The sequence below is a fragment of the Symphalangus syndactylus genome, chromosome 1, assembly GCF_028878055.3.
Source record: "Symphalangus syndactylus isolate Jambi chromosome 1, NHGRI_mSymSyn1-v2.1_pri, whole genome shotgun sequence".
NCBI classification, from domain to species: domain Eukaryota; kingdom Metazoa; phylum Chordata; class Mammalia; order Primates; family Hylobatidae; genus Symphalangus; species Symphalangus syndactylus.
The window spans coordinates 53,456,155-53,479,220 of record NC_072423.2 but is presented as its reverse complement, the minus strand read 5'-3'; the positions used below and the strand labels follow the sequence as shown (position 1 = coordinate 53,479,220).

The 23,066-nt window shown below is 35.7% G+C and overlaps 1 protein-coding gene across 5 annotated transcripts in view; it reads right to left on the bottom strand.

Annotated features, from left to right (window-relative positions):
• Positions 1-23,066, bottom strand: part of CCDC178 (coiled-coil domain containing 178) — a 515,586-nt gene that overhangs the window by 263,508 nt on the left and 229,012 nt on the right. For all 5 annotated transcript variants that reach the window (XR_010113908.1, XR_010113927.1, XM_063610669.1 and 2 more), the window contains exon 20: positions 22,514-22,673. Coding sequence is in view for 3 of the 5 variants with exons in the window: in XM_063610669.1 (XP_063466739.1) it covers positions 22,514-22,673 (160 nt within the window). In the remaining 2 variants the exon portion in view is untranslated. The remainder of the gene's footprint in view (positions 1-22,513; positions 22,674-23,066) is intronic.

Below are 23,066 nucleotides of genomic sequence, written 5' to 3'. Positions count from 1 at the left end.
ACGGAGATACGCCATGGATGCCAGTGTGCCCTTATTCTCTACTCTGCAACCAGATCATATGCTGACCATTGACACTGCTAAAAGAAGCCCTAGACTCACAAACTAATGCTTGGCTGTGGACAACAAAGGTAGTTGACACCTAGAAGCAGTAGCTTCCTGCAGAACTCTCCATGAGCCCCCCGCTTCGTGGTTCTACTTCAGTGGCTGGATGTACTTGGCTTCTTAGAATTTTAGGAAGCTTAGACTTCTCCCCTATTCTAGTGATTTGGAAGACTAATCAGTGACTCTCTAATCTTCCAGTTTCTCTTTTCAGATCTTTCATTCAAGCTTATTTCATTGTGTATTAGGTTGAATTCTTGTAACACATCTCTTATTCCCATACTGCTCCTAAAACGCTCTGTTTCTCAGACTGAATCTTGACTGATTTAAATTCCTTCACAGCTACACAGAATTTGACGAATGAGGTCCACACTATTGAGCAGAGACTCCTCTAAGACTACAAGTAGATATAACTTTATAATTTTTATGAGTTAGTTGTTTCTTCCTTTCTATAATTTTGTTTTCTGGGTAATACTTTTAGTAATTATTTTCTCTAAGTATATGTGTTTAGTGTGAAACCAGTCAATGAAAAAAGCTTATACATTCTACATATGTTACAAACTTGAGATAAGTTGCATATTTCCAAGGTAGACATTTGATGCAATGTTAGGCAGAGCTGGCTCCCTAATGAACAATTCCAGAAATGAGAAAAATATTATAAAATTCCCTGATTCACTTTCATACTGGAGAAGCTAAGTATAATAGAGGATTATCCTTCACATCTGCAGTTTGGTGTTTCCTGTAAATATCTGCTCTGAAACATCAGCCAGAATCTTGGGTGTTGCCTTGCCTTTATTTTTCAATCTTTTAACTTATTCTTTGTTATTTCTCTCTCTCATCACTTTCAATGAACATCCCAATAGTGCAGCAATATACTCAGTCCTTCTCTTCAAATACTTTGCCCCTCTATCAGCAATTTGCTTCTCATTTGCTCATATTATCTCATTTTAAGGCATGATATTCAACTATGTCAAGCATGATGGTTTCAGTAATTATATGTATCAATTATACTATTAAACTTATACATTTATCTATTATTCTGTTATGTTCCACAATTCTTAGCTATTTCTCAAACGACTCTAAGAAATTAGATTACCACATTCAGAATTCCTTCCTTCACTGACCTCAGGTTTGGGTTGGATGCCACCATAGTAGTACTCTACACACATATCTATTACTGGATTTGCCATATTTATTATTATTATTTTAATATCAGGCCTCTCCAATACATAGTGAGTTCACTGGAGACAAGATCTTTATTTAAGTCACATAATGCCTAATTCATGGTAAAGTGTCAACAAATGTTTGTTTTAGAAAATTTTGTCCTAAAAAAACTATCCCATATATAAGAAGTCATTTATGATAAGTACTTTATTTCAACTTTGAATTTATTTTCAAGGATTATAAGAATAATTTGCTGCCTATTTTCTTTTTCTTTTTTTTTTTTTTTTTGAGACAGAGTCTTGCTCTGTCGCCCAGGCTGGAGTACAGTGGCGCAATCTCGGCTCACTGCAAGCTCCGCCTCCCAGGTTCACGCCATTCTCCTGCCTCAGCCTCTCCGAGTAGCTGGGACTACAGGCGCCCGCCACCACGCCCGGCTAATTTTTTGTATTTTTAGTAGAGACGGGGTTTCACTGTGGTCTCCATCTCCTGACCTCGTGATCCGCCCGCCTCGGCCTCCCAAAGTGCTGGGATTACAAGCATGAGCCACCGTGCCTGGCCTTGCTGCCTATTTTCTATACTAAGAGAATTAGGTTCAGAGCAGGCTATGTAAGTATTTTCTGAGGATTCTATTAACATAATGCATCCTACAAGAATATATAATATTAGATCAATTTTCCTGTCTAATAACATTAGCAATTTCACTTGGTGATTGGAGTTTTCACAGATATGCATTGAAGAGGTTTCACGTGCATAGAAAGTTCAAATTTTTAATTTTTAGTCTTTTAATATTTATTGGATTTATATGCCTTGTCATTTGTACTTCTGAATAGTAATCAAATAAACTCTTTCCATGAATAATACGAGATAGAAGAAAATAAAACAAGAGACAGACAAATACAAATTTCATGGTCTGGACAAAAAATATAGTGAGATAAATATCTATATTTAAGTAAAAATTATTTTGAGTGATGATATATTATCAACTCCATCAATTTAAGTAATAAACATGATTATCTTAATTTCCAAAGGCAACTAAGAAATTAGTAATACATTAAAAATATGGTAAAGTTGCACATGCTCTGTTATATGTTAGAAACTGATAATGAATAAATGTTTAAAACTATATCTAGCCATAACTGTAGCTTTCATAACCTTGTTTAAATTGAATTTAAATAAATGAATAATATACAGTAGGTACTGTGGTGACATGAAAACAGTGGCTTCCTCCATGGACCTACAGTTGGCCACTGCACTTATGTCACCTACAACTGTTATTTAACATGTAAGTCTCCCTCAACTTGGTTGTAATTTCCTGTAGCAGAGTTTAATATAGTATGAATTCAATAAAAATAAAGAAAAATACATGCAGCAACTAGATAAGATAAAATGTTAGATATAGATCAATTAAGCAGCTGAACAAAGGACTTCGGTTTGTCTGTGGGTAAGACACTAAACTGAATTTTCTCAGCACTTAAAGGGTATATTAACACGTTTAAACTTAATAGAGACATGGTCAATATAAAAAATACCTGATATGGATGTTAATCATTCAATTTTATATCAAAGCACTCTGATAGGCATCGGAGAAAAAGAAAAAAACACTGTCCCTGCCTGCACAATTATTACAATCTACAACAGAGGCAGGCTTTCCAACAGAAAATTGTAATAAACAGTGAAGAGTAAAATCCTCCCTATGGGCCCTGCGCAGTGGCTCACGCCTGTAATCCCAGCAGTTTGGGAGGCTGAGGTGGGCGGATCACCTGAGGTCAGGAGTTTGAGACCAGCCTGGCCAACATGGCGAAACCCCGTCTGTATTAAAAATACAAAAATTAGCCGGGCATGGTGGCGGGCACCTGTAATCCCAGCTACTTGGGAGGCTGAGGCAGGAGAATCTCTTGAACCAGGGAGGCGGAGATTGCAGTGAGCCGAGATCGTGCCACTGCACTCCAGCCTAGGTGACAACAGCAAAACTCCATCTCAAAAAAAAAAAAAAAAAAAAAAAAAAAATTCTTCTCTAAGACTCAGTGGAAGCAGAGAATAAAATGACAAATCTAAGCTGGGCGTGGTGGCTCGTGCCTATAATGCCAGCACTTTGGGAGGCCGAGGCGGGCGGATCACGAGGTCAGGAGATCGAGACCATCCTGGCTAACACGGTGAAACCCCGTCTCTACTAAACAAATAAATTAGCCGGGCATGGTGGCGGGCGCCTGTAGTCGCAGCTACTTGGGAGGCTGAGGCAGGAGAATGGCGTGAACCCGGGAGGCGGAGCTTGCAGTGAGCCGAGATCACGCCACTGCACTGCAGCCTGGGTGACAGAGCGAGACTCCGTCTCGAAAAAAAAAAAAAAAGAGACAAATCTAATAAGGAGGTCTGAGGAAGCCTTTGAGGGGGCAGCCATTGAGCAAGGATGTGGCAGAGGAAAAAAACTAAAATTATCCAATTAATGACTTTGTTAAATATAATTGAAATAACTGAGTGGTGCATACCCATGTTTATATGAAGAGGAATTCACATAGTAGACATTTTACTGTGGAATGCTTCATTTGAAAGTCTTTACGTTGAAATATATTTAACTTTCCTAACTCCACATTGTACAAAACGTTGCAACATTTTTTATATTTTTATAGGTGATTTCTATAATGTCTTATCTCACATAGAATTCTGGATCAGTTCAAAGAAGTAGCTTTTAATTTATATCAATATATTTTTTGAAAATGTTAATGTCACTACCAAATATATCAAATAGCCATAGTTTATTGAAAAACTATTACAGTAAACTATATTTAAGTGGTTATAGTACCTTTTCTTGATTTACAGAGCAGAGTATATTCATTCATTTGCATACTGCATGTCTCAGTCTGTTTTGTGCTTCTATGACATAATACCTAAGACTGGGTAATATATAATGAACAGAAATTTATTTTCTCATGGTTCTGGACAAGATCAAGTCCTCCCAAGTATCTGGGATAACACTTGTTTGTCTGCATCATCACATGGAGGAAGGCAGACAGGCAGAGGCAAAAGGGGGCCAAATATGTTCCTTTTATAATGGTATTAATCCCACCCATGAAGGCAGAGCACTTATGGCCTGAACACCCTCCAAGGTCCCACTTCTTAATACTGTTACGATGGCAATTAAATTTCAACATGAGTTTTGGAGGAGACAAACATTCAAACCATAGCACTAAGTAAATATGTATTAACCTCTGTATATAGGAGCTAACATTTATTGTGTACTTACTAGCTTACTATCTTCCAGGCAATTAAATACGTATAAATATCTCAGATAATCTTTATAACTATATGCTTGGTAGAAAATTTCCACTTAGAGTAGTTATGTAATTTGACCAAGATAATGAAATAGGTAATCCTGGAGTCAGGATTAGAACTGAGAGCTATTTGACTGGAGAGCTCAAGTTGTTAAGTACTGACATGTGGTGCCTGAGCACCAGTAATATATACACATATTTATCCCTCTGCACAATCTCTTGGGCAAGTCAATGCTTACACTTAACTTCAATTAACTCCCAAATACTAGTGACTTCACATTCGCCACTCTAATTTCTGAACACACACCACACTCGCTTTTTCCCCACCCAATAAAACTAACTTTGTATTTCTATTTTGCATTTGACCTGTTCGAACTTTCATACTTTCTTCCCATCACTTTTTTTATGTGTTTTTGCTTTCTATGATGAAATCTTTACATATTTATCTAGTCAGTTTCATACAACAGTTGATATGATGATGATCTTCTTGACTCATTTCTCTGGTTAACTTTTTCTGTGATATTTGGCTACATGCAAATGAAAAACACAATTTCGGGCTTGGCATGGTGGCTCATGCCTGTAATCCCAGCACTTTGAGAGACTGAGGTGGAAGAATTGCTTGAGCCCAGGAGGGTGAGACCAGCCTAGGCAATACAATGAGACTCTGTTTCTACCAAAAAAAAAAAAAAAAAAAAAAACAGAGAGAGAGAGAGAGAGAGAGACAAAATAGCCAGGTGCAGTGGTATGCACCTGTAAGTCCCAACTACTATCTGGGAGGCTGAGGCAGAAGGATCACCCTGGAGTTTGAGGCTGCAGTGAGCTATGATAGCACCACTGTACTCCAGCCTGAATGATAGAGCAAGGCACTGTCTCTTAAAAACAAAAAAGAGAGAGAGAGAGAAGAAAAAAAAAAAGAAAAAAGAAAATTAAAGAAAAGAAAAATACAATTTTAACTATCTATACTAAAGAAAAGTTTAGTAAAATATATAAATCTAGATAATTCACACATGAATCTATATGATCTACTACTGCTTGTCTACCTGATCTTTTACCTAAATCTTTGGATCTCTGACACCAACCTCTAGGGTTTCATGGCCTTAAGTTAAAAAGCTGTAATGCCACACTGAGATAATTTGCTATGAGAAAGGACCAGTAGTGATACAAAAGTTACCCTGGTTACCTGAAAGAAAGAATCAGCCTTTTATATGCACCTGTCCATTAGGCCTCATTTCAAAAACAACCCATGAACATTAAGCTCAACACACACATAACTTCATTCTGCAGCTCTTTTCTTGCCAAGCCTGCTTTTCCTCCTGTGTTTTGTAGTCCAGGTAAATATGCCTCCATCAATCTTACCATTCTGATGCATGGATATTTTTTCCTCAAGTCATCCTCATATACCTTCCCCTTCCACAGACTATTGAACAGTATCTTGAATATTTTCTCTCCTAAAAGTCAGGTATCTACTATTGTGATTGATCACAGATTAAATAACTTCTTAGGACACAAGACTATATTTCTATATTTATTAGACAGAGTCCTATGGTAATAACTTATATTACACTGATGTTTTACTATTTTCCTTTCCCCTACTGGGAATGTATGATCTATGGAATTCTACATATTTATCTGCATCCTTTGAGGCTGGATGTGGGTAAGGACTCATGTTTCAAGCTGTTAAGTAATGTCTGGCTTCTTGAGTAATTATTTGTGTAGAGTCGAATTACCTAAAGAGCAGTCTGGCCTTTGCCCTCACCTATTGGGATGACCTCTGGGCCTCTGGAATGTCTTTACTTGTCTGGGGGCTTTGCTGCTATACAGTCAAATAATGGAACTTATAATGGGGACTTTGGGTCACACATTAGGTTGGTGCAAAAGTTATTTCGGCAATTACTTTTATCAGTAACTGATGCAATTATGACAGCATCAGTTCTAACCTCTGGAAAAACTGACGATTATCCTGACCTCCAGGAGGTGCTGGAGAATAAAGGTCAGCCACAGGCGAATATGTGATTGAGCTCCAATAAAAACTCTGAACACCAACAGCTTCCCTGGTTGGCAATCCTCTGTATGTATTGTCACACCTTGTGGCAGAAAGGATGAACAGAAGCTCCGTATTTTGACCCTTCCTGGACTCGGTGCTATATGTTTCCCCTTGGCTAATTTTAATTTGTATTCTGTTACTATGATAAAACTAATTATAGACAGCACTTTTCTGAATTTTGTGAGCTTTCTAGCAAATTATTGAACCTGAGGGTACTTGTGGGATCCCTAAATTTGTAGCCAACTGGTGTCTGAAGTGAGGGCAGTCTGGTGGGGACTGTGCTCTCTGGCTGTGCAGTTTTTTTAACTTCTGGATGTTATGGGTACAGGGCCTACCACATGCCAAGACATCAAAAGCTGAGCATACAAATGTCTTTAAACTAGGGGTGCAAACTATGGTACTACATTTTCTTACCTCATAACTTCTGATAATATTTCCTGCCCAACATACATCACCTGCCTGTCTCCCATCATACAGATAATGGTTATGGTGTTGTGAGAGGAACCTGCTGAAATTGGGAGTTTTTTTGTTGTTGTTCTATGTGCCTGAGTAAAGTGCCCCTTGTAAAGGTAAGCCTGATTTACTATGGAACATTTTGAGACGGCCTTGATGTATTGTTTGCATTCTGTCTACCTTTTAACTTCAGAAGTCACTTGATCACAAAGTTTTGGGGCCTTTATTGGGCCTTAATTCCCCGTGATTGATCTTAATTTTTCATTTTATTTTAATTTTTTTGAGACAGGGTCTCACTCTGTTACCCAGGGTGGAGTGCAGTGGTGCTATCATAGCTGTCTGCAGTCTTGATCTCCCAGGCTCAAGCGATTCTCCTGCCTTATCCTCCTGAGTAGCTGAGATTACAGGTGTGTGCCACTATTCTTGGCTAATTTTTAAAAATTTCAATATTGCTGAGGTCTACTATGTTGCTTGGGCTGGTCTCAAACTCCTAGACTCAAGTGATCCTCATGCCTTGGCCTCTCCAGGTGATGAGTTTGCAGGTGTGAGCCACCGCATCCAGCCACTTGATCTTAGTACGCAAAGGACAATGACAAATGCAAGGGCATCTGGGAACTTGTAGTGAGTGGTAATAATATCCTACTGCTTTATTGTTTACTGAGGGCTTTCAGGATATTTGTGTGTAGTGGGGTGATGGGGTTAGTAGAAGGGGGACCTAGTATAATTCCAGGTGTGAAACTTAAAAGCTGAGTGATTATGAGAAAGTCTTGTTTAATATCTCTAAGTTTAAGCTTTCCAATGGCAACTGTAAAATTAGAAAAATGAAACCTTTGTGGCCTATCGCACTGGATTGCTTTATCAAAAAAAAAAAATACTTATACTTGAACCCTGAAAGATCAACTTAGAATTGCCAAAGCTGGGAAAAGAAGGATCTTTATCTTAAAGTTGTTCTATTTCAGAATTCAACTCTAAACTTACGGGAAATAATGCAGAGATTTGAGTCAAAAGCTAAAACTATTTATACTAATTTTTTTTGCTTTGTACATTCATTGTCTTTTTCCATAAAGTGTGTTTCACATTATAAAAATCAACAAAGGTTATTGAAAAACATTTTCATTATTTTATATAGTACTGAAAATGAACATGACACTGTACAATAGTTTATATATTCCATTTCCTTTCTCTTTATAGCCTATTTCATTTTCTCTCAAACTGTTATTATTATCATGACACCCAAATTTGAGATATGCAGCTCCCTCAGGAAGTCAGGTATACATGTTCTCTATAAGCAAATAAATCAGACAGTGGGAGGGCTACCTGGGTAATCTTAACAATACTCCCCACAGGACACTGTGCAAGTCATATTTGTGATATTTGTCAGAGCATCAGGGCCACAATCAAAAATCCTAACTTTAACAGGGAACACTTGGTGCTGTTACTTCTATGGAAAACCACTGATAACTCACTAAAGACAAAGTAAGAGCTAGCTTGCCTCTCTCTCTCTATCTCTCCCTCTCTATATCCCTATCTCTACCTCTCCTAAAAGGTTTAAACAAATACAAATGAACTAGAAACATATAGTAACTAAAAACAATTTCCTGGCTCTGGTGGAACACTTTAGGCTAAGATCTATGCTTATGAACATTATAATCCTGTAGCTATCTCATTTATGCAACATTAAATGCATTTTTTCTGAAAATAGGACAAGGTGACCTTCTTGAAGGTAAGAACTCTCAAGTAAAATTCATACTATTTAAAGGAAGGTGGACAGGACAACTGGAGGTCTTTTTAATTATATGGACAACCAAGATTTAAAAATGTCTTATGCTATGTTCAGCAATGCTTAGCCCATTTTATGCGATTTGCAAAAATTCTTGATGATAGACACTGATATATAAATACATACTTATAATAACTTAATATTTTGTCGATGCCTTTAGTAATGGTATAGGTGAGGCAATACCTATCAAGTCTTGGTAGTCCCAGTAACTCGCTTTCTCTCCTTGAAAACTTTTCTGATAAAAGAAACTGTGGCAATGTTTAGAAGTTGCATTTTAACACTGTCCCTCTTTCTTGTTTCTGTCTCTGGTTAACAAAGCATATTAAAATGATGTTTATTATTCTCTCTCCTCTGTAAGGCTAATATGCTTCTCACAGTTAAGGGATGTGCTTTATTGCAACAATCCTCAGTATCTAGAATAGTGTATTTAATGTAGCAGGAACTCAATATATATTCATTAATTGAACTGAAAAATTATCCCAGTCTAAACACTTCCAATGTGAACTTTGGAGGTGCCATTTCTTGGTAAACAAGCTTAGCTATATTTTATCCTTATTTCAGAATACTAGATACAACTGTTTGTATTAATTAAACCTGGGTCTGAATTACAGACTGCTACTTTATCAGGGACCCATATACTAGAAGGTCTAATTGCAGTTAGTGTATACCTAGTTTTCCATTATTGCTTCCAAACCATTATTCCTCTATGCTTATGTGAAAATACTCCTGTTTTGAATTTATACTGATTAAATAATATAATACTCTGCCTTCTCTCACCTATTGCCCTGCCACTCAGTGGTCTCCTGGTCATTTTTCTACACTAAAGCAAAGGCTTTGGCCCATGGTACTCAGTCTTCTCTTCCTGTCTATCTCTTGTTCCACCTATCATTCTCTTTTACTTCAGTATCTATTGTGATGACTTATCCAACATTTTAATCTTAGAATTTATGGGATTACTCAAATAAAGTTAACTTCAATTACACATTCCATTAACCATTCATACCCATGGACACCATTCTAACTTGTTGTCATCTGGAATGATGCCACCTCTGAAGTTTCAAACTCCTATACCTTGTTTTTTAATTACAACCTCTGAGTCTTTTGTTGCCGCTATTCTTACTCCCTTTTCCATCTCATAATCACCCAACCAGGGCTGTGTCTTGATATTTCTTCTCTAAGTTTCCTGTATTATTAAAGATTTCCTGAAGCCTCTGATGCAATGCATATGCTTATAATTTCTGCAACCATATTTTGTTAACTGAATTTCAGATTCAGTTAACAGATTTCAGCTGGGCACTGGACTCTAAATAGCTCCTCCAAAGATACTTTACATTTGATTGAATCCAGTTCCAAGTCTATTCCTCAATTTATAGTTTCTGGTTTTGGATACCAACACCACAACTCTCCTGTTGTCAAAGTCAGAAACCTGATATATATTTGGACAATTCCTCTCACCATCAGCACCCAAAGACTCATCAAGTTCTGTCTACATTAACAAATAAATCTGGAATTCACTCTTTCATCTCACTAGAACCTCATGATTTCACTTCTGAATTCTTTATTGGTATAGCTTCATCAAATATCGTTTTTCTGTCTCCAACTTATTACATGTAATCAATGACAGTGAACCATGTTTATGTCATGGAATGCATAGAAAAAGAAATTTTCACTTCATTGCACTGGGATAATGGGACAAGGTTCTTTGATGGGGAGAGGCTTCTAAGCCGAATCTCGAGCCATCCTTAGGCCATTCCCAACAACTCTAAGTGCTGACAAGATTAATGTTTCAGTCTACCAATAGCCTGTTAGTGCGACACTAATGCAAAACAGCAGTCCGGCGGAAACATCTGCGAAGTTTAGTGCGATGTTTTTCAGCTGGAAGTGTAGCTTTGTTACCCTTCTGATCAATTATTCATAACCTAGCACACAAACTCCTTAGTATGACATTCAGAGCCTTCATGACATGGTTCTTACCTATATGTAGGACCTTTCTCCCTGCATCTGATCTACAAACGCTATAAACCAACTGCAGTTCCCTAAATGCATGCTGATTTTCGACACTTGTATGCCTTTCCTCCTAATGTTTTCACTACTTGGTGTATTCTTTTCTTGGCTATCTTGTTCCCACTTTCCAAGATTTAGTTCTGAAATACTCATCTTCGCAAATTTTTGCAGATTTCCTGCAAGCCCCTCTTCCAGGTTCTAGAGAACTCTGTGCTTAATTCAAGAAAAGTACTTGTTACACCTTATTTTAATTGGCTTGTGACTGTTTTTTTCACCTTTGCTTGGGGGGGCTAATTAAAAGCAGGTATTGCCTTTGTAATACGCTCAGAATCTCACATAGATTCTAACAACACATGACTTCAAAAGGAACAAATAAATCGGTGAATGAATGAACAAAAATCAATATAGTTTATCTTTTCCAAAGTAAACTGAAATATAAATTTTACTTTTTCACTTATTTAAGGAGTTGCATCACTTCATTTGGACTTCCATTCAGCAAATGTTGATAATTTATTGTGTCCTAGACATTGTGACAGACCCTGGAAGGCTCACAGGAGTGAGGTATTATATAATCGCTTCTCGGCCTTTTGGCTAAGATCAAGTGTAGGAGTGAGGTATTATTCTCTACTTCAAAGCGTTCACCAAGTGAAATGCAAACCAAATATTTAAGCAAATCCTGCATCACACAACATATAATACAATCTCTCCCTCAATCCTGTCTCTTTCCCTTTTGCTGAAAAATATTTATTTCTGGTATTTAAAAGTTGCAAACAAATAAATTAAAACATTTAAATTTCTTGATTACTAAAGCCCTTGAAACAGTATTTCAAAGCTGCCCTCTCTAATTTCTTTCCATGCACTCGCCCCTTTCATCTTTACATTTGATCCTCTGCCTTCACCAATGGATTGATGCCACTCTTTTTATCCGTGATGCTCTCCCTAATGGCAAAGTTAAGAATATATAACTCAACACTTTGGCAATGTTTGGCACTTTTGAGCCCCTGTGGAGCTGAAACTCAAACCTCTGGACTGATGCTAATGTCTCTGGGTTAAAAGAACAGGCTCTGCCAGCCTGGAGCACAGACTTCAGAGGCAGGGCTTCAGTTGGCTGGCTCTGATGTCTTTGATGTGGGATGTGAAAAAATCAGTTCTGCAAGTGTTGCAAAAACCGTGAGTTGTATTAAGGTGAAGCTGTGGGAAGGAACTGCTGCTCCCTAGGAAGACTCTGACAAGAGCCACCAACAGACAGGAAGCTAAAGGAAGCCCACAGAGGAAGCAAGCAGTAAGGAACAAATTTCTTTTTTCGCCTTAAATTTTCCAGTCTCCCTCTAGTGCCCCCTATTGGCAAAGCCTAACTTAGAGCTCGGTGACAAAGGAAAAACGTTGCAGAGCCCCCAACCGGTTTACCAAACTGAATAGAAAAGAGCTGAGAAACAATAATGTATTGAGTAACATATCCAGATTCTGTCTTCAAATATTTTCTACTTTATTTCAAGGTTTTTACGTGTTCCCCTGGTTTCAACTATCAACACATTGGCTGACTCCCAGATCTTATACTCCATTCTTACTCCTTATCCCAAACTCTACCTCTGCATGGTGAATTACTGGGTACGTATTTCCACTGAAATAGTCTCTACTGGCCGGGCGCGGTGGTTCACGCCTGTAATCCCAGCACTTTGGGAGGCCGAGGCAGGCGATCAAGAGGTCAAGAGATCGAGACCATGCTGGTCAACATGGTGAAACCCTGTCTCTATTAAAAATACAAAAATTAGCTGGGCATGGTGGTGCGCACCTGTAATCCCAGGTACTCGGGACACTGAGGCAGAAGAATTGCTTGAGCCCGGTGGGGCGGGGGTTGCAGTGAGCCGAGATCGCGCCACTGCACTCCAGCCTGGCAACACAGCAAGACTCCATCTTAAAAAAAAAGGGGGGGGGGATCTACTATGTTAAAAACAGTCATCTTTTAAGAAAATTCAGTCGTCAAAAGTTCTTTGTATTGAAAATGCCAGCAAAATTGTTACCAGTCAACCAGGATGGCACCACCTCTTACCTTCTAGTGTTTTCTTCACATGGCACACGATTTGGCATTGGGCTCTGTGGAGTCTACATCCGCATTCCTGTTCCATCAGTGCCTCATCACTTCTCTGCCGACCAAATCTCTTTTTTGTGACTTTTATCTGCAACTAGTGCCTACATTTCATTTCAGTTCATCCTGTATGATGCTCTCTAATTGATCTTGCTATACAGCTCATCTCTGAGCACATTACACTCCATAAAAAGTTTTCATGTCTCCCCCTGCAAATTAAGTGTAAACTTTTCACTGAGTCTTCACAATATATTCTTTACCTGTATTCTCAGCCTTATCTCTCATTGTGTATCACATTACTAATATAAAAGCACACTTAGATGGAAATTCCTAAATAACCATTTTTATATAGTTTTCTAATCATTTTTATAGGACATATTTTTAATGTTGAATAGTAGTAGATCACAGCATATATTCTTTCAGGAGGTTTTGAAAACATTGCAAAATTTCCATCTGGAAGGAATGGACAAATTTACACTTCCAATGTGGCTATTATAACTCTGGATATTAGCATAATTTCCTCTTTTCCTATATTAAGGTATATCATTGTTGTATTAATTCAGGTCCTGAGATTATCAGAAATATTTATCAATTTAATATACATATTTGCTCTTATGAACTGAATTTTCATAGTTTCTGGAATATTTTGTATTGCTTTTTCATTTATAGGCACTCAATAAATTAAAGATATTAGGTGCCATATATTTTGCAATTATTTTTCTTTTTCCAATGAGTCATCTGCCTTTTAACTTTGTTTTTAAGTTTGCTTTCCTGTCACATAGATTATTTTTCTTTTTTATTAGGTATTATCTTTATTTTAACTTATGTAGTAAATTATAACTGCATTTGCCTTTCTTGTCTCTGCTTTATTGATATGCCTAGTAACTCGTTCACAAGCCAAGATAATTTACATAGTCATTATTTTAGTAATATATTGACTTCATTATCTTATTATTATTACTGTTATTAACTTTACTAGTAGGAAATAAAGACGTTATTATTTTCCTAAGTGGTCTTCTATTTCCACTCTGGTTCTCTGAACCAGTAGTCTCAGTGATTCTTAACCCAGTAGCCTCAGTCAATCTTTTCAAACAGAAGTCAGGACTTTTCACTCCTCTGCTCAAAACCTGAAATATTTCCCCATTTCATTCAAAGTAAATGTCAAATTCCTTAAAATGGTTCACATTCTCTCTCTAGCCTCACCTATCATCCTCCTCATTGCTCCCTCTGCCCTACATTAGTTGGTGGCCTTACTGTTTCTTGAATGTATAGGCATGCTGCCACCTGAATAGTTTGTCTCTGGAATGTTCTTCTCTCAAATGTCTATATATGATAGCTCTTTTAAGACTCTATCCAACGTAGATTTTCAATGACGTCTATGTAAGAGTCAGGGGAAGCTAACTGCTTGAACAAATAACCTCAAAATCCCAGTGGCTTCACAGTTGACACTAATGTGAAGGACACAAATAGAAATCTCCCTGAGCATGACAAAGGAAAACATAAGATTTTTAGTTATATAGAAAACAGAAAACAAAATATAGTCCAGGAATAGTGGTATCAAATTTTAAAAGAGTTAAAGCAGGCCGGGCGCGGTGGCTCACGCTTGTAATCCCAGCACTTTGGGAGGCCGAGGCGGGCAGATCACGAGGTCAGGAGATTGAGACCATGGTGAAACCCCGTCTCTACTAAAAATACAAAAAATTAGCTGGGCGTGGTGGCGGGCACCTGTAGTCCCAGCTACTCGGAGAGGCTGAGGCAGGAGAATGGCGTGAACCCGGGAGGCGGAGCTTGCAGTGAGCCGAGATTGCGCCACTGCACTCCAGCCTGGGCGACAGAGCAAGACTCCGTCTCAAAAAAAAAAAAAAAAAAGAGTCAAAGCAAATGTAATGTAAATAATAGTGAAAGACAAAAATAGAATAAAAGTTTCCCAAACTTGAACTTAAAAACCCTGAAATCAAGATTAAATATTTCATATTTATTTGAGCAAAATGAAAAATTATTAATTTAAATTATACAAAGGCAACTTTTTGATATTGTAAATGAACAAAAATAGGAATGAAAGGTTATCTTTAAAGGCAATAAAAAAATACCTTCAGGGTTTCTCTCAACCAAACAAAATACCAATAAACGAGCAAAATCTGTAGAGTTTTTGAAAAGAAATAATAATGACAACAATAAAACTATTAATGTGATGTCCACTTATTTTGTACCAAAAACTGTTTTAAGTGCTCATGTTAACATGTTTAATTCTCACTAGAAGTCTCGAAGGCACATCTTGTAATTATTCTCTTTTACAGTTAAGAACTGAGATTGTGACATTAAAAAATTTATATACCACCATTTGTTGTTTATGAGTAAAGACAACTTGGAAAATGTATAAACTCAACTGCCTACTGGAAAGAAATCCCAAAATGTATGGCTTGATCAACTAAGAGATGTATTGATATTAAAATCACTGAAGTTATAGTTAAAAGAATTCTTAACAAATATGAAAATCCATTTACTATGTAGAATATTATAAAAATAATTATTGAAGATATGGTTACAAAATTAAATGCAAAAGACTAAACACTTTCTGAAAGTAGAAATTTACACGGTAAAAACAATAACAGCATGTTAATGACAAGAAAGCCATAATTCTTAGCACAATTAATTATGACCGGGAAGCAAGGAGGGAGAAAGGATAACAGAAGAAAAGGGGCCAAATTGTTCATATTGTTGAAGTAAGGTAAAAGTTTTTGATTTATGACTTTGACAATTAATACAAAATAGATTTAAGAATACCTTTAATTATTTTAAGCAAAAATATAACTAAAAGTAGAATGTCTCCATTTTCTATCATTAACAGCAACAAAATTAAATGACAATAGTATACATACCAAAAAATAACAATAATGACAAAAGCAGAAAGGTATCACAGAAACTATTAAAATGACAGAAGAACCAATAAAACTACCATACAAATGAATCACTAAATAAGAATGGGTTGAAAAAGCAAAATCACTCTAAATATTATTATATAAAGCTTACAGAAGGCACATCTAAAAAATAAGTCAGAAGAGTCAATAATAGAATGCAAAATTAAAGTACTGTAATACACAGAAAAGCAGGAGTTAATAGTGTTAACTTTAAAATATTATAAAAGAAAGCTGCCATTTTATAAAAAATTACAATCCAAAAGATCATTTAATAATTATAGCCTATTATATTCACTGAATATTAAGACCTACAAATATATAAAGCAAAGCCCACAGAAATAAAACAAGTAGGAAGTTCAATACACCATGAATAGTCGATGACAGATCAAGTAGACTGAAATATAAGAACATTGAATATGTGGAATTTTAGTTAACAGATTAAACTAATGAGTTCATTGATTTATTTGCTCAGAAATTGTCTATGGAGCAAAAGTTGGAGACCCCATGCCAATTACTTACTTATGTGAGACACGTGTTCACTCTGTCACTCAGACTGAAAGGCAGTGGCACAATCACAGCTCACTGTAGCCTCAACCTCCTTGGCTCAGGTGATCCTCCCACCTCAGCTTCCCAAATACCTGGGACTATAGGCCCATGCCACCACACCCAGGTAATTTTTGTACTTTTTGTAGTGACAGGGTTTCACTATGTTGCCAGGCTGGTCTGCAACTCCTGGGCTCAAGTGATCTGCCCACTTTGGCCTTCTAAAGTGTTGGGATTGCAGGCATGCCTCACAGTACCTGGCCCCCCGCCATGCAAATTAAACAGACTGTTTAACATAAATTTAAACAACACCTGACACCCTGCACTTTCAACCTGGGGAGATAAAAAATGTTTTTTAAATAATGATTTATGTCAGCTATTTATTTATTAATTGTATCCCCCATCCCCCAAAAAGGCCTCAAGGCAGCTAAATTCCCTAAATTGTAACTGGGTCAATGTGCAACTAAAAACATTAAATGTGATCACTATATATTTAAATTGCCTAAATTGCATTCAGAGAATACTTGATCATTTGAAAAAATTGTTTTTAATTACTAAATGAGAAATAATGAACCAAAGTAGACAACTCAAGTAGCTTTAAAGAAAGACTAACTTATGAAAGTCAAAGGAAATAATAAAGAAAAAAGCTAAAATTAATCAATTAAAAAAACAAAAAGAATATTTATAAATAAGAATTCAGAGTACGTGGAAAAACAAAATGTAAAAATTTATCAAGGCTAATCGAGTAAAAAAAAGAAAAGGCTAATGCACAAGAAAAGAAGTATGACTACATAAGCAGAAGAGGTAAGAAATTGTATTTCATATACCTTAATGATAATTAATCATAAATCTTGTTAAAATAATTTTTTTCTAGAAAAATATAGCTTTTCAACATTGACTCAAAAGGAATTAGCAAACATTGATCACTCAAAATGAAAAAAAAAAGAATGTATTGTTAAATTTTTTCTTCAGAAAAGAGCCAAGCTCCAGTAATATCTGTTAGGAGCAATTCACCACGAATTCACCATACACTTCTTATAACAGCTTCTATCTAGAACTCTCTTTTCAATGATGTTTGTATAGCAAAGGTAATGTCTTCCTCCAAGGTAAAAGTTGGGTAAGTTTGCTAGAAGCCCCCTGATAAAATTGGGAGATTCCTACATTAAAGATTTGTCAGCTGTGATAAAAACCTCTGATATATGCAGCATCCACGTGGACCACTTTCATATCACCTTTTGAGTCCTGGAGCCAAAGGAAACGTTCATGCTGCCTGTTGTGTAGTAATAAAGTCCTTTGTCTCTCAGGCTGGAGTTTCATGTCTTCTGCTAGCATCTGCGAAACTATGGCAGGCTAACCAGTTAACTTGCCAGGGTAAAATCTTAGACCCTTCACATATCTTGATAGTATCATGAGAGAATGTATCAAACCTTTAAGGAACTGAAATGTCCTATGCAATTTAACATAGCAAAAGAACTAAAAAACCTTCCTATTTCATTTTAAAAACTGTAGTAAATCTCTGTACCAATATCTTTAAAAAAGTACAAAATACAATTATAGAACAATAGATATTCTAAATTAAATGTTTGTAAATTAAATCTAGTAATGTACTAAAAATTTAATAAACCATAGCCAATTAACATATATTTAAAAATGCAATTTGATATTTCAAAACATAATTATTTTAGTTGATCAAAAGAGAAAAATCACATATTTTTGCTGTTACTCCACAGTGGGGTAAGGCATTGCAAAAGTGATATTATGATTTTTCTCAGGGAACATTCATTTTCCATTCCCACTGGAAAATGAATGTTCCCTGAGAAAAATCATAATATCTAAACTATGTTCATTGGGTATTACCACAACTATATAAGAAAAATACTAATTTTTAGAAAAATTGAACTATAGCCAAATAATTGCAATAGATGCTTCTAGGTAGTTAAAAAAAAAGCTAAAAATGGTAGTTGATTGTCAATGCAGAAAATAAAAAATCTATTCAAATTTCAGATAGATATTGCTTTAATATAGTATTAGCAGTAATTCTGCCACATATCCACAAGGAGTGACATGATGCTAGAGAGAGATTTACAAATAAGAGAAGCTTCTTCCTTGTTTAATGGATAATGCTCTAAGGAAACACTCAAAATCTATTAAATTTAAATTTAGGAATCACCCATATCCACGCCCCATCCTTCCTCCATATTCTAGTGCTACTCTCTCCTGTTAAGTACTTGCGATGATTGAAGCATCGGATCTGTGCAGAAACATGAGGTAATCTGTGATATAAAATTAGCACTCTTGCCGCCATCTTCAAATTAAAATGCTCATTCCTCAAACAGAGATGGATTTTAACAAGTTACTTTTAAAAAGCAACACGATAAGCCTAATTTATATAATTATGTGTGATTAATTGATGCTCAATCCTATCAGAAGTACTTTTAAAAGAAATATTAATTATGTAAAGCATGTTCCTAACTTAAAAAAAAATTCATGTTACAGTAGAATAGTCTTTGCAACAGGAAGGTTGTCATTAAGGCAAATTACTCTTGCCCAGGAAATCCATTGGTCAGCTCCCCTAAATGTTTCCAGATTTATCACATATTCATTTCCCACAATTTAGACCACAGAATATGTCATGTTTTTTACTCAAAGTAATCTCTAATTTTTTTAGAACAGTGGATGAGGCCACAATTTACTGTTTGTAATTTGGATGTGGTCATCATATTTATAATTTGAATGTGACCACTATATTCAAGTCTGTTTTTCAAATCTTCCATCTTCCTGCTGATGTGTCTTGAAAATGTAGTGTAGGGTTTCGGTCATTCAACACTGAGTGCCTTGAATACAGTCATACTCATGAAATAGTTGTGAGAATGCAGAAATGATGAGTGACCAATGGGAGAATAAGATACAAATTGTGATAATCTTTAGAATATCTCAGAGATTAAATTTGTTTGAAATGTTTACTATTCCAGTACCTGGTGGTCAAATGAAACAGTGTATTAAGCTAAAACTTTTCCACATGAAAGTGTCAAAAATAATTTTATATCCAAATTTGGGACTGCTATAGCCAGAGGAAGAGGTATTTCCTGAGAGTAGAAAATATGGAGCAGAATAAAAAGCAATTAACTCTACAAGGAATGGGAGATCGTCTCTACTAGAACTCAATCTGGAAATTGTTCTTCCAGTGTAGGTCATTGTACTTCTCTCATAAGCTAAATTATAGAGGGGAGAGCAAATCTATGGAAAGAACACAAAGAGAAACGAAATGACATAGGCGATACGGCAGGTCTTCTAAGGACAACTCATAATAAATTATATCATATATAGCCTACAATTTTGTATAGATATTTCCAAAAGCAAGGACAAACATCACTAGCTAGATCTATAGTCTTCTGATGAATATGGTACACTGAAAATTTGATCTTAAGCAATGGCATTTGCAAATTATAGGCAGTTAGTAAAAATGCTATGACATTATTAAAAAATCTACCATTTATGGATATATGATATGGAATTGCCTACTGAAGAGAGAGCAGATTTAAATCCAGAACCATGCTGTCTGTATGTTATCTGAAGTTTGTGTATATTTTCTTACTTTTATTAGCTGTTGGTATTTCTAATTCTATTGTGTGTTTTCTCATATTCTCCATTAACTCTTGTGGCTTTTATGAAGTATTTTATTAAACCATCCCTACAGATGATCCATAATTGTGATTAATTCTTTTGCCCAAAAGGGACACCTCAGATTAGTAACATTACATTTATAACAATGCCTTTAATGAGACTCTTTTCTTTGCAGGGATCCTTTACATTACATACACATTTACACCCTTACCACTTCCTAAACAGGGATGAGATCAGGTTTCTACAAGAAATCACATCGTCTTTTCACTATTTAACACTCAATAACTGATCATAATCATAAATAAATAGCATCATTAATGATAAGGCACATCAATCTCTAAACTCCGCATCTTCAAACTCTATGATTCTGGTCACATAAGGTGAAAGCACAACAAAGAGCTATCCAAGAAACTGGTAAGAGACAACTTTATATAAATTTAAGGTTATCTGAAAAGCACTGTTGACATAGTTAACAGAATCCTTAAGTGCTAGAAAGCAATAGATGATTTAACTATTTTCACTAGAGTAGGAAGTATCGGGAAAAGAAAGAGAATGAGACAGACAGAGAGACAGAGAGAAAGAGAGAGACACAGAGAAAGAGAGAGAGACTGATTCAGCTTCTGCACCCAGGATAAGTTTGGTAAAGTATCAGGAGTATCAGGCTGGTGGAGTTTGAACAGTATTTCTGAAATGCTCCTGCTTCTTGTTACTAGCAAGCTTTGACAGCAAAATTATCCAAAAAGCATCTATTATCTATCTATTTATTCATTCAACACGTATTTATTGGGTACTTCTGGCCAGACATAGTACTGAGATTTTAGGATACAGAAAAGAATATAAAAGAAAATTCCCTCCCCTTAGAGAAGACATTATTCTGGCGGGAGATAGGGAGACAAAAAACAGGTATAAATGAATTACCAAAACAAGTTCAGATAGAGATCAGTGCCCAGAAAAAATCCTGAGACCATATAATGCTTCCGAGTGGCTGGGGGTGGGTAAAGTTGGGAGTAGAAAGGAAGGGACAGGCTTTTTGATGAAAAGAAATGCAAATCTCAATAATTTAAAGGCTGGTTATAGAGGATGTTTTATTCATCTCTCTCCTGCTGACCATCTCTTGCCATTTCACTAATTATTATTGTTCCATTATAGTGCTGGAATGCCAGTCGATAAATGATTATTGAGACCCCACTGTGTTCTCAGCACCACTGTGACTAGAAAATGTGGTTGAATTCAAATAACTAATTCTACTGCTCTAATAAAATGTGAGGTGGGGAAGAATGCTTACTTAAGTCAGTAAACAACTTAAGCCTCCTTGTTCTGAGAGGTGCATTGGAGTCTAAGCTTCCTCCAATTCATTCGTAGCTCACACATCTGAAACTCAGCCATCGGTTTCAGTAACTGCTCTAAGAAGAGGCATCACGTATTGCCACTAGATGGCACCAATTATTTTCATATTTTTAGGTCAAGAAAACCCTTTTCTAAAATGTAATGGCCACATTTAAAATAGAATGTTACTTAGCATTGTTATTAACAAAGTATTATTCTCTTCTTTATAATTTTCTTATAGACAAACCATACCAATAGAACTAAAGAATATATGTTCTTTCACCCGCATACTTGTTCATTCAATGTACATTTGTTCCAAATAGTCTTTAAAAAAAAGTTCTCACACATCTTTGGATATGTAAAAAGTAGGGAAATTAACTGAAATATTGATATAATAATTGAATATATAAATATCATATTTGAATATATAAGTATGAGTATCAAAAATAGCTCATATTTCATGATACTACATATACTTTGAAAACTTTCACAGAAGAGTTTTAAAATAGCACAGAAAATTTTTTTGCTTTTCAGAAAAGATGTCCCATTGTATCTTCCAAAAATGAGTAATTTTTTAAATGTATTTTAAATATGGTACTAATTCATTACAATTAAAGGTAACAAAAACTATTGCAAAATTTAAAATGGGATAGGAATCATTATAGGTATAGCTTAATATAATTTGATTAATAAAAATTCAGGCCTAAAGGTACTTTTAATACAATTTCCCTGTTTCAAACAAGTAAATTTATAGGTCCATTAGAATATTATGCAAAATTTTTCTACAGAAAAAGAGGGTGACATATTTTCATTCCTCAAAAAAGTGGTTGGTAAACATTCAAAGTATATTCATTCAGAAACAAATGATAACCATTCTCATTCTCACATCCTTCATTAAAAGCATAAAAGGACTCTGGAATAAATATAGCCTACATTTTTATATTAATAGACTTCAAAATAAACTAAAGTACGATAATAAATGAGAGTACACATAAAACGCATTGAAAAGTACAATATGCTCTATGAATATATAATAATTACTTAGAAGAAACAACGAAAACTTACAGGTTTATTATGCTAACAAATTTATTTTTAAAATCTCAACACCCTTGCTACTTCAGGATAAAAATTGTCTCAAACTAGCTGCTAATTTGACTATCACTATATTTGTTTCATTTTGAAACATGCAAAAATAATACTCACTTGGGTATCTCGAAGAGTTTTTTGTCTTACAGCAAAGAGCACTCTAAATCTCTGATCTTCCTCAAAGATTCTCTCTTCACAGTCTTTTTTCTCTTGCATATAATGATCGAACACAGTTTGTGCATGTTCCCTTTTAAATCTCATAGTTATAAATTTGTTCCTATGAAGAAAGAATTCCATGTGCCACTAATCAATTCACATTTTATTTTTCAAAATGCATTTATGAGACATTTTAAAAGGACCAAAATGAAAAATCTTGAAGAGCCTTGAGCTGATAGGCCTTGGAAAAATTCCCTGTTTTTTCCCAAGGTCTACTTCCATAGCGCTACATCTAAATCATCCAGGTAGAAGAAAATCTATCGAAAAACAGTGGATTCTCTTGGTTGCCTATCCAGCATGCTTCTGTTCTCTAGGCATTTCAAGAAAACCCCTCCTCCAAGCAGCATGTAACTCTAGGGATATATTCTGATTAGTCCAACCAGCATATGACCCATTGTCCAGGGGTGAGAAGATATATTAAGATAGTTCGAGGAAATGAGTGAGAAGCGCTTAA